This window comes from Pocillopora damicornis, chromosome 14, assembly GCF_964200805.1.
Source record: "Pocillopora damicornis chromosome 14, jaPocDami1.2, whole genome shotgun sequence".
In the NCBI taxonomy this organism is placed as follows: domain Eukaryota; kingdom Metazoa; phylum Cnidaria; class Anthozoa; order Scleractinia; family Pocilloporidae; genus Pocillopora; species Pocillopora damicornis.
Window position 1 is genome coordinate 12584018 of NC_142683.1, and position 15200 is coordinate 12599217.

Genomic DNA, 15200 nt, shown 5'->3' on the forward strand with positions numbered 1-15200 from the left:
GAAAAAATGCACTTTTTTTAGGTAGAATCCCCCCTTAATGTAATAACTGTCCTAAATGAAATAAAGTCCTAAATGTGATAACGTTTGGTCCTAAATGTAATAAGCCTCCAAAGCAATCGTTTAACTCCTTCAGTGCATTGCTATTATGGCGGACATCCACATTGAGATGTTGAAGTGACAGCTGTTGCACCAAAAAACCGCTGACCAGTATACATGTCACATTAGTCACACTAGTGAAAAAGTGACCCAGTAGAAGGAGAAATTTCCGAGGATTTATGCAAATAAAATGCATATAAAGCAGGACGTCGTTGATTTTGAAATGGGTGACACTGACGCAAAAAGTGGACCTGACAGTATCGTCCGCATTGGTGACGACACGGATATTGCCATAGATATAGCTAAGGGACATACAGGCATGGAAGCCGAACAAAATGAAGTGGAAATGGTATAACCAATGACGGTGATAAGCTGATGGAGGTTCAGTTTGTTTCAGATGTCGACATCGACTTATTTTCTAGAAAAAAATTTTATAAATAGTGTTTGCGTCATGGGCCATCCTGTTTGCTTGTAATGCATGCCACATATACCATAGGCGGCCCAAGCTCACGTCTCGAGAAAAAGCCAACGATGAATTCATGAACGCGTCACGCGTTGTGTGACTCGGTGTTAAGTTACGGGAGGAACCGTTGAAAATTTGAACACGTTATAAGGCATAGTATGGGGAACGAAATATGGTCGATTTATAACGATAAATATTTCGAAATCTGAATATTTTACACTTCGTCTTTTGACATGGATAACAGTGATGGTAAAGCAAGCTTAAAACAGCAGAAATCGCTAGAAACTACGACGGATACACAGGGCATGAGTAAGTTTTTATTGATTTTACATGTAAAATATTCAGATTTCGAAATATTTATCGTTGTAAATCGACCATATGTCGTTCCCCATACTATGCCTTATAACGTGTTCAAATTTTCAACGGTTCCTCCCGTAACTTAACACCGAGTCACACAACGCGTGACGCGTTCATGAATTCATCATTGGCTTTTTCTCGAGACGTGAGCTTGGGCCGCCTGTGCATATACGTGCAACGTCTGACGTCTGAAACGATTTCTTTTAAGGCTTCATGTTTCTGGTGGATTGAAGTCTTGTTTAATCAGCGCTCGAAGCCTTTTAAAAATGTATAGTCCTTTAGGCGGTCTATTGATCGAGCTGAAGAAAATCATTTCCAGTCCAAAGTGCTTGGCTGGAAGTTCAAGTGGATGAACTCGATTGGTACGTATGCATTAGAATTTTTTGGAAAAGAAATTGACTACAATTGATGATAAACTAGCATGCTATTGTTGATGTTATCGTTCGTGTTAAAGTTGTTGGTAGTGATGCACCATTTTAGAGCGGTTTGAATTTCGCTGTGTCACATGTTAATCCAGAAGAAAAGTGTTACTATCAGTAGTGTTAGTGAAGCTCTGCACATCAGTGTTATTCAGTGTCAGTTAATTTGAATGAAGCATTTGAGTTCATTTTTTAGAATGACTATCTTGATTTATTCAATTTTAACCTGGGATATTGCATTTCTAGCCCTCTGTGGCTTCACTCTACCTCGGTAATCAGTTCACGTACCATATGACTATAAGAGGAAACTGTTGAGCTTTCTTTTTTCATTTATTTATTTATCTATTAATTTTCTCCCCTCACGGCGGGGAGAAGAGATGAAGACCAAAAATGAAATGAAAACTTGAGATCGACTGTGGTATATGTGTTTTCCCGATATTTCGGTTCGGGAACTGATGAACCCGTCGTAAGGGGCTAAAGGAAAAAAAAAATTAATGTTTCATTAGACCATCAACTGACCATCATGTGCTGAATGCTGTAGCTCAAGAGTTCCATTTGACTCTTTCATGGAAAAAAGTAACATGTCGAGACTTGTGATCGTGAAATGGGATTAGATATGATAAGTCACTTTATCATATAGCTAACAGCGCGCGCGGGCAAGATCAAGTGAATCCTATGTTCTGATTGGATACCTGGGCGGACAAGATTAGCCCTCCTTCGCCCGCTCGGGATTCCCCGTATTGATACCGCGCAAGAAAACTTACAAAGTTCGTAACTTTTCGACAATGTCGGCATACACATAAAAAAAAAAAATAAACGACCCTCTTGGGTTCATTGTGCTACAAAAACAGTTGGCTTTCAATGTCAGCTCTCGAAATAGACAAGTCATTCTTGATTCTCATCAAAGCGAAATCTTTTGCTACACGATGAATCCTTTAATGTTTAAGTCAATAGAATATAAATTCTCTTGACCAAGCTTGTTCGGTCAAGATGGCTGGATATTAGCCTCGTTCTTTTTCTATTTTTTTTTGGACTGAGAGTTCGTCTCAGTCCCTAAAAACGTAAAAAAAAAAAAAACTCGGCCAATATCCAGCTATTTTGACCTCACGCTTGTTCAATAATAACAATAATAATAAATTTGATACTTATATAGCGCAAAATTCATTATAACTATATGATCTAATGCGCTTTACAATAAATTAAAAAATATCTAAAAGAAACCCAGGGAATATGATAGTTAGATTACAAAATGAAAACAAAATTATATTTAACAATAAATTAAAAAGCGATGAAAAATCTATATAGTACATAGTCCAAAAATGTTCACGCAATTTACAGCATGCTTGTTCAAAAAGATACGTTTTCAGTTGTTTAATTCTTAAAAATATTTACACTACTTACAGCTCTTAGACTTTCTGGAAGAGAGTTCCATAAAAATGGGGCAGCTACCGAAAAAGCTCTTTCCCCAGTGGTCTTGGCAGATCTAATTGCCGGGTGAGCTAATAAATTACTAAAATTTGATCTTAAATTATAATTAGAATCGCCTTTGAATTATATAATATCACTAAAATATGCCGGCGCTAGGCCATGGAGAGCTTTAAAAGTCAACAAATTTACCTTAAAATGTTCCTGAATTTAACTGACAGCCAATGGAGATTAATCATCACAGGTGTAATGTGCGAATAACGTGGTGTATTGGTCAGTAACCTGGCGGCAGTGTTTTGAACGCGTTGTAACCTATTAACGTGTATAGCAGGCAAACCATATAATATTGCATTACAGTGGTCGATTCTGCTTATAACAAAAAACTTGCAATAATGACTTTACAGCTTCAACAAGCATATGAATATATTTCATACAGAACCATGCAAATCTGGTAAGGAAAAACAGCGTTGGTAAGTGTAATGCGTGATTTCATTATCTGGATGAATACTTGAAACGGGTGGGCGTAGTCTTGCTCAAAAGTGGGCGAGAAGGGAACCGATTGCAGATCTTTTATCAGTTTTGCTTTTAACAGCTTCGAGAATTTGATCGCTGTCGTAAGTTGCACGAGAAATTCCTGGAGTCCAATCCTGCTGATTGTACTACATGGGTCAAGGTTAGGAGAGAGTGTTTTCTGTTGTTGTTGTTGAAGTAGTTGTTTTTTTGTTTTTGTTTTATAAGTGTGCTTTTCCGTAAACATTTCCAATTAACTATAGAGGGAGTTTGACCAGAACAAAACTTGCGAACGGAAAGTTATCGAAGTGGGAATGAAGAAACCAAAGAACGTGCCCGGCCACGCACACACACGAATGAACAAATAAACCAGTAAAATAAGGGCATGAATATTGATAAATGATCAAGCCAGGGAACGAACTTAAACCGACGAAATCTTTATTAAATGTAGCAGTCAAAAGAGACTATGTGTTAGATATGTAAAAAGACGATAGTGAACCGCTGGCAGTCGGCTTTTAATGAAACCTTTGCTCTGTTTTCTCCTTTTTTCTATTTTTAGTACACCGAACTGGAAACCATTCTTGGTGATACTGACAGGGCACGTGCGCTGTTTGAATTGGCTGTCAACCAACCGTTCGTTGATATGCCCGAGGTAATGTATTACAATGAAGCGTGTAGTTAACTTAACGCACGGCATATTCTGTTTTATTTGTTGCCAGCTCCAGGCGTCAAGTTAGTAAAACGGCGGCTGAGGGAAAAGCTGCGCGGTGTTTCCATTCCATCTCGGAAGAGTAACAGTACTTCTGGTCTCTTTAATTTTATTATGCCATCGAAACTGGGATAAGCTTCGACAGATATGCAAATTTGTGGTACCTTTATTAAGTGGCATCGTATTTAGCGGTCCTCTTAATTACTGTGGATTAAAACCGGAAGTTATGTTTTCACGAGAGTTTCGCAATTCATCATTTTTCGTGAAAATGCTTCACTATTAAAATTCGTATTCTCAAAATTTGTTTCAAGCGTACGTGGTGTAAGTTCCTCTCTTTGAAGGCTACGTAAAAATATGGATCAGTTATGTAGAACGGAAGTGACGTTGATAGGGTACTTTAAATTCTAATATTGTTCTGTGATTTAAACGTGAGGCTGATTTACAGTCGTGATCTTCTAGTACTTATGACTGAGCGTTTAATACCGCAACAACCTAGAAACGAATCCTATTCACGACACTCGCAGTTTTTCCGCAGTCACGCAACGCCCGATGAACCTTTGCGGAGAGCCCCAGAGCGGATAACTCAATGGAAGAATTTATTTGTCCTGTAGGAGAGGATTCATGGTGGAATATTTAAGTTGAAATAGTTTCTACTGCTTCAAATGCTATCAAAAAATCTGTGAAATCGAATCCTCACCTTTCACTATTTTGTTTGTACTATGAATATTATTTTTCAGGACTGTTTACGAACGCGCCAGCAAATCTCTCAGAAACGCAGAGGAGAAAGAAGAACGAGTGATGGTACTGGAAGCGTGGAAAGAGTTCGAGGTATCATGAAAATTGGTTGTATGAACTTGTAAACCAACAATGCGTTGTGTATGAATTTCAATGTAATTCGTGTGATTCGAATTATATAGGCTACACGAGCCGTCACCTCCACCTGCGCATCGAGGAGCATAAGTATTCCGTCATCGGTAAACACCTACAGGATAAACACAATCAAAGACCTACCAATCTTCACGAGCAGTGCCTTATTTACGAGATGCTTTTGATAAGGAAAAAGAGACCAACTCTGAACACTCAAAATGACTCCATTCCAGCGAAACTGTTTATTTAAAATATGTTTCCATTCTTTTGTTTATTCCCGCCTCGTTTATTCTAATGTAATTTGTCACTTACTATTGTATATATAACGTTCACTATCTTGTTATAATTTGCATTTGATAATGGTGACATGTCGTCGCCGAAATGTCATGTTTTTATATCGCTACTCTTTATTCTAAAATGTATGAATAAGGAAACTTTTTTTGAAAGGTCCGAATCCGATTTAATTTTATCATTTTGATCTCTGGGACGAATATGGAGACGAAAGCTCACAAGAAAAAAATCAAGAAAAAGATGCCTCGCCGAGTAAAGAAGAGGAGAAAAGTACAAACGGACGACGTAAGAAATCTCTTCAAACTTCTTCAAGTAACTTTGTTTGTCTGTTGTCACGCAATCCGTTGTGCCAAATACAGCCAAACTGGCGTAATTGTTAAAACTAATACTAATCATGTCGGCGTCATGCTGAGGTCCAACGCAGCTTGCTCATCATGGCGACCTCCGGTCATCGCAGTCAAAAAAGCTTCAGAAATAACATCGGCCGTCCTTCGAGAGAACAACTAGGAGCATGCTCTGATATCCTTTCCGTGGCGTTGAGCTGAAGGTCACATCAGTCACTGCAGCCGAGTTTTACGGCGCTGTTATTCCAAGCAATCTTCATATTCCGGTAAATTCGGCTGTCGTTCATTTATAAAATACATGCTTGAACGGTTTGTTTTCTAATTGTCATGTGAAAAAATTTGCGTGTTTTTATGAGCCACAATTCGGCCGGATTTCACTGAACTTTTCACTTTCAGATTCTGTATTAGAGACTAAAAGGCTTCATGCGAAACAGTTGGCTTATACTATTTTGCGAAACGAAACGAAACGAAACGAAACGAAATCAGGTGAGATAGAACAAAACTAAAGGAATAATGCAGATATAATTTCTAACAAGGTAAAGAAAACTTTCACAAGGAATTTGGAGTAATCCTTCATTAACAAGAAGGATTTTTATTCATTTCGCAAAATAGTAATTTTAGGAGCGTTACTATTTTGCGAAATGGAATTTTTCACCCTGCGGTGACAACGTGACCTCTTTCATGTCGCGAAAATACATTTAAACATTACAAATTAATATATCAACGAAGATTTTGGCCTCCTCTAATTTCTTAAACCGTATTAAAATGTATTTCGCAAAATAGTAATTTTAGGAGAGTTACTATTTGGCGAAATGGACAATTTTTACCCAGCGGTGACTAACGTAACCTCTTTTATGTCATAAAAAAATACATTTAAACATTAAAAATTAGTATATCAACGAAGATTTTGGCCTCTTCTTATTTCTTAAACCATATTAAAATGTATTTCGCAAAATAGTAATTTTAGGAGAGTTACTATTTTGCGAAATGGACTATTTTCACCCTGCGGTGACAACGTCACCTCTTTCACGTCACGAAAATACATTTAAACATTACAAATTAGTATATCACCGAACATCTTGGCCTCCTCTCATTTCTTAAACCGTATTAAAATATATTTCGCAAAATAGTAATTTTAGGAGAGTTGCTATTTTGCGTGACCTCTTTCATGTCACGAAAATACATTTAAACATTACATTATAGTATATTCTCAAAGATCTTGGTCACCTCCTCCTTAATGTAGTAATTTCCAAGCTAATTGAATGTAGTAATTCCGAAAAATGTTTATTTTGCGAAATGGATTATTTACACTCGGCGGGCGGGAACTCGAGAATAAGGGCGAAGGGTTGTTGCAGATTCCCTTGAACTTCACAATGTTTGGATGTTTCAACTCTTGAATGATTCTTGCTTCCTTTATAAACGTTTTCTTATCCAATATGTCCTCGCCGAGCAATTTCTTAACGACGACTTTCTCCGCAGCGGCCGATTTCCTACCCGCATCAGGAACAGTCTGCCAGTTAGCAGTGAACACAGCACCATAAGCGCCCTTACCAATGATTTCCTTGTTTGTCAAACACTTGAAATCATGAACTGGAAGACCTGAACAGTCGATGGTCTTGGCCTTAAGAACAGGAAATTTAAAAGCCATAATCTTGCCTGATTTAGCAGCACACAAAGCGAGCACAAAGCAAACTTCTTGCAGCACGTGGAACTTGCGCAAATGCGAAACACGATCTCTTGCTCGTAAGGAAGAGGTGTGGGACGGGGGTGTAATCAGAAGCGCGTAACTTTTCCATGTATATTATTTTTATTAAAAATTTTGAAGCAAAGTAACTGTATTACTTGTGATTATAAAACTGCTGGACGACTATTTCGGCATGGATATGCTTCTGTTCTCTATACGAGACGGAGAGTCTAAACGTGTTTAGCCGCCACTGGAAAACTGTCATGTTGGTTTTGCACCGAAACAGTGCACACCCTTCAAAACGCACGAAATGGAGTCTTTCAAATCTCTCAGGAGAACATGCCAACTTCCACCTAGAATAGCTCCGTCGCTAGTAAAAACAGCTTTTACCTCTTACTTTCCGCTCCCTCCCATGTCATTAATTGGACACAACCTCGGTTTGGGCCTTCAGCGGGGCTCTCTTGACTTGGTTTACTTTATGTTATATACAAGCTTACTATTACAGTCTTTTCTAACTACAGTGTATTTACTCTTCTTTAGGGTCAATAAGTTATGGTGGGATCCCCCTCAGCCATCTCTTATAAGCACACAACCATCTCGACTTGACAGATACTTTGCACAACGGCTGCTACTTTGGATGCCACACAAGCTTTGGAAAGTCACTCTGTATTGCCCACAAGAAGGCTGCGACAGGAAACTACTCACCAGTGCTGGGATATACAGTACTGTGAAGCAAGTTATAGACATTGACAGCAACTATAACCTTGCTGCGGAGTACTTAGAGTGTAGGCATTGCAAGAGAAAGGTTATCAGCTGGAGCCCTGAGATTATAAAACAACTGGATACTGGCCATCAACTTCAGTTCCCAGTTTTGTTAACCTACCAGTATGCTTGTGATGTCCGAGTTATTAGACTGTTGAGAAACAGGGGCCTTGGCAACAGCTCAACCCAATTACAAAAGAAGCTTACTGAAGAGCACAGTGAAAAGTGGCTCCAAAAATCAGCCCAGTATCTGACTGACTGCAAATACTTTGCCAATGCATTCGAAAGTGGGCTCACTGGTCCCCTTAACTTTCAAGAGCCTCCAGAATTTGTACCAGTGCCAAAGTACAAGTGGCTGCTCACAGTGTATGCCCTAGACATCATGGCCAGAATGGACTATGTTAAAGCATCCATCACCTCTGTCTATGGAAGAATATTGAAAATGAACTCTACTAAGAAAATTGTGAGAAAACTTGCAGGAGGTAGTGCTGGTACTGCTTCCTGGGCCACTAATGTTGGAAATGAAAATGGACAAGTGCTCATGTCGGTGATGACTGTCAATGAAGGAACTGGGTTGGAAAACATGGCAAATGGACTAATGAGAAGATATTCTTTGGCTGGTGTCTCACCTCCTGAGGTCCTTTATGTTGACAGAGATTGTTGTTCCACTGGCACGGCTAAGAAGCTATTCTCACTCTGGGACAATTTAGTGATCCGCCTTGATATTTGGCACTTTATGAGAAGAATTTCTGCTGGATGTAACACAGAGGCCCATCCACTCTATAGTGTGTTTGTCGGTCGTCTATCACAATGCATCTTCCAATGGAGCAAAGAAGATCTGGATTTATTGAAGTCTGCCAAAAGAGGTGAATTGCAGATTCAAGGTGTTGCTGACCCTTCTGATGCAGCCATTAATGAAAAGATTACACGGAGAGAATTGGCTCTACATTGCCGTAGGAGAACTCGGGGAATTGTTGACACTACGATAATGATTTACGATCTATTACTGACATTTACTGGTCCCCAGGGATGTGATACTACTGGAGTACCTTTGCTTGACAAGACCTGCGTATGGGAAATATATGGGACAACCAAAAGAACCACATTCCATGCATCCAGGACCCTGAGGGGGTGCAACTGTATACAAAAACCGGGGTCTTGACTAAAGGTGGTGTCCAACTTCCAACTTATAGATGTGCAAGAGGTTCAACATCTTTGGAGTCATTCCACCTGCATATTAATAGATTCATACCAGGCAACAATATCTGTGTAAAAAACTTAACATGTCCCAAATACTACAGTCTATAACACTGTTTTCATTTATTTTAGGTACTTCAGCAAGTGACATTCATTTTCAAGCTTACTTGTTAGATGGCCTGATGAGATGGAATTCTGATCATTCTTCTGCTGCAGTTTCAAGTACTGAATTAGGACCATTCAAAGCTACAATGGATTATTAATACATGCTGTGAATGAGCTAAGTGAAGATGTCCTTGGTAAGAAAGTCAAGCCCAATGTTCAGAATATTGGAATCTATACAGGTGAAATGATAGGAGTTGAGTATCTCTTCAATCAGACTGGTGAGATTCTCAAGGACAACACCCTAGAAGATGAAGATATGATACAACAGGAGGAAGAACCTCTCTCAGATGTTAACCCAGACCAAATAGATAAAGGATTTAATGAAGATGAAGATGAGACAATTGCACCTGCAGAGCAGGTGTTTACTGTGCCTTTGGGTAATGAAAGAGGTAAGTGTGCATTGTACACAAAATCTGCCTTTCCTGAATTTTAAACTGAAAATGTGAATTTACATTTAGACTCAGATGCTGCCAGTACTTCTGATGAAGACTCTGCTGAGCTTGCTGGAAGTGATGCAGAGGTAAGTTTATAGTATTATTTTGTAGTACTTTATACAAGGAATCAGGAAGTAAACTCTGAATTATTACAATTAATTTGTTCATAGGACTCTGCTGGGCCTGACAACATTCAGGGATATGGAGAAGTTCAGGCTTTAGCAGCATATTTGGTTTCTCTGAGAGAGGGTAATATGGCCTTGTCCAATACACAAGCCAAAGAAATCATCAGACTGTGGAAAAGCCTTCATGAATATGACCAACAACCAACAACATTTGCTCCACGACAGCGCACTACACTGGTGAAGGGAAAGCTTAAAGCTCCAAAGAGAAGGAGTACCAATGTTGTACCAGGGCTGGACAGTACTAGGAGGTGAGCTACTGTACGGCTAATGTTGTAAATATCACACAGAACTCTTTTTTCATGTAATTTGGTTTTTCTTTCTTTAAGATGTTTTCTAGGCTCCAACAGAGCTTCAGCCCAATGGCCAGATTGTAACAGGTACACTGAGGCAATTATATCTCAACTGTGTAATCTGTATCCTGGGCCAGAGAAATCAAAGAAAAAAACAACAAACCGTTGGTCTCTTGTGTGTAAAGACTACAGAGGCATACAAGAACGTGTTATGAACAATGGCATGGTGATGAGAGAGACACAGATTCAGCTACCAGATATAAACCAAACAACATTAAGTCAGTGGTATATCAAGAGACAAAAGAAGAAAGAACAAGAAATACTTAAACAGGGACTACCTCAACGAACTGAACCAGCAGCATCAAAGACACCTTTACCAGCAGCCATACCACTGCCTCCGTCTCTGCCACAAGTCAACTATCCTGTGCCCTTTCAATTTGTATTACCAACCAATGCCACAGGGACAGCCATTCTCAGAGGTCAAACTTCAAAAGCTTGCCAACCGATACCAATTCTTCCAGCTCCTGTTCCTCCTGTTACTTTCTTACAGCCACCAACAGTAGTTAGAAGATTTCCCCCTGTTCCAATACAATCCAAAATACAACTACAACACCATCAGCCTCAATCTTGGCAACAAAAGTCTCAATCTCAACCATCAGCAAACCCAAAGCAAAAAGATGAAACAAGGACTACCCAGGAACCAAAGACAAGCAGTAGTCGTAAGCGATCCTTGTATAACATGGTTTGCCCCAAGTGTGGAAAGAAGAAAGACCCTGAAAATCATAAACAATACTTTGGAAACTGGTATTGTAACACAATGACCGAGAGCTTTGAGACATGGAGGGAAAACCTTAAAAACAACAAAGGATATAAAAAGAAGAAGACAGATTGACTTATATAATTTTTGTTTATTTGTTTATTTATTTTAACTTTTTTTTCCGTTCAAGCTTGCTTGAACAACGCCGAGTGCTGGGTGGCGGTCAATTAACCTGGCTCCCTCAGTGGGCAACTAGCCCCTGAGGATTGGGCAATGGTTCCCTTGGTGGAGGAAATGCCATCATAAATTCAAATCTTCAAACTTTTAATGCTGCCTAGCGCAATTGCTAGAAGGTCCCAAGCCCCTAATAAAGCAGAGGGAAAGTTTGTTGCCTTTTTTCAATCTTTTTCTTTTGTTTTTTGTTTTTGTTTTATACTTTTCAACAGCGTTCCAAAAACGAATTTTCACTTAATTATGTATTTCATATTCTTCTTTTTGCGGACTGCCTGTACTTCTGTGTAGGAATCCCCTTTTGCTGCGGGATCCAAAACAGAGAATAATGGGCGCCTTCCCGACCAAGGAAGGCGCCCATTCTTCTCTGTAAGCTCTCTGTGGAAAAAAGGGGATTCCTTTAGAGAGGCACATGCCGCCCGCAAGGCAAGAAGGAATAGTTAGTTCCTCAAACTCTTCTTCTAAGGAATGAATTCAAGAGGAAGTGTTACTTTCATCAGTCACAAAAGACTGGTTACATGCATATGTTCACCCATTTGACTGCCTTTACGGCTGTCATAGAGGTTGTTTGGCGATTGATGAAGCACTTTACTCTGGAGCTGTTTTTGAGTAAATTTTTTGTCTCTGTTAAGGAATTTTGAGACTTGTGTCAGGGAAATGTGGCAAAACGACACGAATCGCGCTGAGTAAAGCTCTCGAATGCCTCGCTTGTCACCCACGCGTTCATCAGGCTGTTAGCGCGCACCACACATTCAAGGGCGATCGTGGACACTTAGGAGAGCGATGCTTTATGCACCTCTATACTTCTATGTTCATTACAGACAATTGATGCAAAAAATTTGTATTTTTCAAACAGTGAACTTTGAAGTATAGAAACACTTAGCGCAACCCTCTCGCAAGAGTGCATGATCACGCTTAAACACGTGGCGCGTGGTAGGAGCCTAATGCACGCGTAGATCACAAACAAGGCATTTGAGAACGTTTCTCAGCGTGACTCCTGACTTTTTTGATCGGCTCTTTAAATATTTTTTTAAACATTAAAGTAACAAATCTGAATTGTTTAAGTTTACCTCTTCGGGAGAATGAGAAATCAAGTTGCGGAGCATTCACTTTTCCTGCTGCTCAGAATTCTTCTTGAACACCTCATCCACTTCTCTTGTGTAGCCAAGCGTCGGATCTCTCTTGGTAAGAAGTCTAAACTTCGGCATTCTCGCGATCAATGGCGAAAAGATATAAACAAAAAGAAAAACCTCGAAGGCAAAACGATCGAGCATGTACACCTCTTCCAAGAACAATTTTTGGAAGCTTACTGCTCTAAACAGTCTTATAAAACATCTTAGAAACGCGATTTCTCTGTTGATCTCACACTCCCCTGAATGACTTTTTAAATCGCGTCCTCAAAAGTTAGAGAACGAAGCGCTGTAGATCTGTTGTTGTTACGTGTAGTTCACAAACTGGCCAATCACATCCACTCGTTTGGTTTATTGAAATCGAGTGGATGTGATTGGTCGAAGATTCCTAATGTACAGGACGTGATTGGCTGCCACTCAGCATGTTCCTCTGTCCTTGACCAGAGGAACACTGGCACTGAACTATCACTGTAAGAACAGTGGCGTTAGTAGATACAGAAATTTATAATCTCCTGCAAGTATGAATGTGTTTGGGAGAAGGTATGGAGTTAATTGACTCTATTCTTGCCAGGATACATATGATTTGTCTGTTTGAAAACATTCTGGACATGATTTGTCTATTTGAAAGGATCTTGTGAGCTGTAGTGGCAGCCGTGATCGTATAGTGGTTAGTACATTGCGTTGTGGCCGCAATAACCCAGGTTCGAATCCTGGTCACAGCACTTTTTTTTCTTACTATTAACTAATGTCTATTTTTACTCTTCGTAAATTTTTCTTTTTCAGTAGTCCTCTTTGACGAGTCCGCTCCGCATTAAAGACACAAGACATCCTTGAGGATAAAATGAAAACGGAAACTCGTTCCAATGTTTTCCGTTCTACTCTCCCTCCTGGTTTGTCCGAGGAATACGTTTGGAAGAAAAACTCTTGAGCCCCGTCCGAGGAATAGTGCATCCACGACACCAGAACGAGTGCTCACAAAATGAGCTTTCTAAGGCCTGTTCCAAACGTCGTGCTACTGCCGAGCCGAACTCAAATGAATTTGGCTCGGCAGTGGCACGACGATAGCACGGCAGCGGTTTCAAACGTCGAACCTAATGCAGTCGCGCCAAATTCAAAAGACAAAACAAACCATCCATCCAGCGGTATCGCCCCATCCAAAATGGCGGAGGGAAACCTTAACGAAGAGCGCGAGAAGTTTGTTTTGTTTAAGACAATTTTAAATGCCAGAAGGCAACGCAGGCGAATGCAACAGTCCATATTGAATACTGTTATTGCAAGGAGAGGATTACTTTTGAAAGTTTTTTCATTTATTCTTCTTCTGGTTTCCCTTGACGAGAGCCAGCAAGTTACTGTATTACGATCGTGCCGGCGTTTCCAAACCCTAACCCTAACCCTAACCCTAAGCAATTTATTGTCACCGTCGGATTCCTCTTCTCTCAAGCTTTCGGGCAAAACGGGCAGATTTGTCTTTTTTTATTAGTGCGCATGCGTAATAGTATGCAAATAATGCAAAATCCGTTAAATTAATTTATGAATTGAGTTCGGCGCGACAGTAGCACAACGTTTGAAACCAAGTCGTGCTACTGCCGTGCGGCACGACAAAGCCTGCCGCGCTAAGTAGTCGTGCAGAACCTAATTCAGCCGTGCCGCGCTTAATGGTTTCAAACGGCGTGCTACTGCCGTGCTTAAATCGAAATTACTATTTCATTTGAGTTCGGCACGGCAGTAGCACGACGTTTGGAACAGGCCTAACAGCAATGTAGCGCGCTCGCTCTTGGGAGGACATGGAGCGTGCGTGTGAACTGTTCTGCCACAAAGCATGAGCACGCCTGCACCTAATTTGCCACGTGCCTCTCCAGTTTGGTGAATTTGTCTTATGATTATTTTCATGACGTCTTTGCTTTTGATAACGAGGACAGGCATAGAATAATTGCGAAAGAGAATAGAATCGTGAATAATATCAGCTATAAAGAAGTAGAATGAGCTGAGTACTCCACTCTCTAGTTACCTGAAGTCAACCCTTGCCGTTCATTCAAATTTTTAGTTATCTTCATTCACTTTTTCAAACATTTTCCACTGCTGTTCACAGGATGCTGTTAAATAGACATTGTCAGATCACTCACTCGACAAGCAGTTGTGATATTTAACAGTCACTGTATTTCATATCATTTCGGAACAAAATATCAGCATTCTTCGAAAGCACCAAAAGAGAACGAAGAAACAATTAAAAAAAAATTAAAAATAACATAGAGCATTTACTGGGGTAGAAATAAAATGAGAGGAAGAAAAAGGAGATGGAGAAAAAAGAAACTGTTTTATGAGTGCCGTGACCAGGATTCGAACCTGGGTTATTGCGGCCACAACGCAATGTACTAACCACTATACGATCACGGCTGTCATTCCAGCTTACGTAAAATAACAGTGGAATTTAAGAATGGTTTTAGAGTTAAAAACAAAAAGCAAAACAAAACAAACAAACAAACAAAAAAGCCAAACAATAACAACAACGAAGGCAGCAAAGAACAACAACAAGAGAAACAAACAAAAAAACAAAACAATAAATAATAACATCTAAGGCATCAGGAAAAGATAAATTATTAATGTATGATAAAGGGACAGATGAAAGCGTGACTGGCAATTTAAGAGTGCGTTCCTTTGGGAGAATCCGGATCAGGATTTCTGATCTGTAACGTTATTTTCGAGCAAATCCATTTTCAGATCAGTGATCGATCAAATCCACTCTGGACAAGGATTCATCGGATCACTTATCTGCGTGATCTAAAGACTGATCATTGGATCACTGATCCAACGCATTCCTTTGGGTGAAGGATCCGAAATTAATCATTTTGCCCAGCGGTGCTCAATTTCAAACAAATAGGTGCTT

At 39.8% G+C, this 15200-nt stretch overlaps 1 protein-coding gene, 1 long non-coding RNA gene and 2 other non-coding genes across 4 annotated transcripts in view; 2 read left to right on the forward strand and 2 right to left on the reverse strand.

Moving 5' to 3' along the window:
• LOC113679624 (uncharacterized) overlaps positions 1-12728 on the reverse strand; it is a 97038-nt gene extending 84310 nt beyond the window's left edge. Inside the window, exon 1 of the long non-coding RNA XR_016183166.1 lies at positions 12257-12728. This is a non-coding gene — a long non-coding RNA (uncharacterized LOC113679624). The remainder of the gene's footprint in view (positions 1-12256) is intronic.
• Positions 8934-12227, forward strand: LOC149034503 (uncharacterized). The gene is made up of 4 exons (XM_089194622.1): positions 8934-9678; positions 9748-9809; positions 9894-10156; positions 10235-12227. The coding sequence occupies exons 1-4, from the start codon at positions 9474-9476 to the stop codon at positions 11088-11090; spliced, it is 1386 nt and encodes a 461-aa protein (XP_089050748.1). The 5' UTR covers positions 8934-9473; the 3' UTR covers positions 11091-12227.
• Positions 12729-12966: 238 nt separating the features above from the next.
• On the forward strand, positions 12967-13038 carry Trnah-gug (transfer RNA histidin (anticodon GUG)). Its single transcript has one exon. It is a non-coding gene; the product is annotated as a tRNA-His (tRNA).
• Positions 13039-14638: 1600 nt separating this feature from the next.
• Positions 14639-14710, reverse strand: Trnah-gug (transfer RNA histidin (anticodon GUG)). Its single transcript has one exon. It is a non-coding gene; the product is annotated as a tRNA-His (tRNA).
• Between the last annotated feature and the right edge of the window lie 490 nt (positions 14711-15200).

Excerpts from the sequence above, each read along its gene's own strand:
- LOC149034503 (XM_089194622.1), top strand. The coding sequence starts at position 9,474 with ATGATAGGAGTTGAGTATCTCTTCAATCAGACTGGTGAGATTCTCAAG. Across the intron at positions 9,810-9,893 it reads TTGCTGGAAGTGATGCAGAG|GACTCTGCTGGGCCTGACAA; the intron begins GTAAGTTTATAG and ends ATTTGTTCATAG. Across the intron at positions 10,157-10,234 it reads GGGCTGGACAGTACTAGGAG|ATGTTTTCTAGGCTCCAACA; the intron begins GTGAGCTACTGT and ends TCTTTCTTTAAG.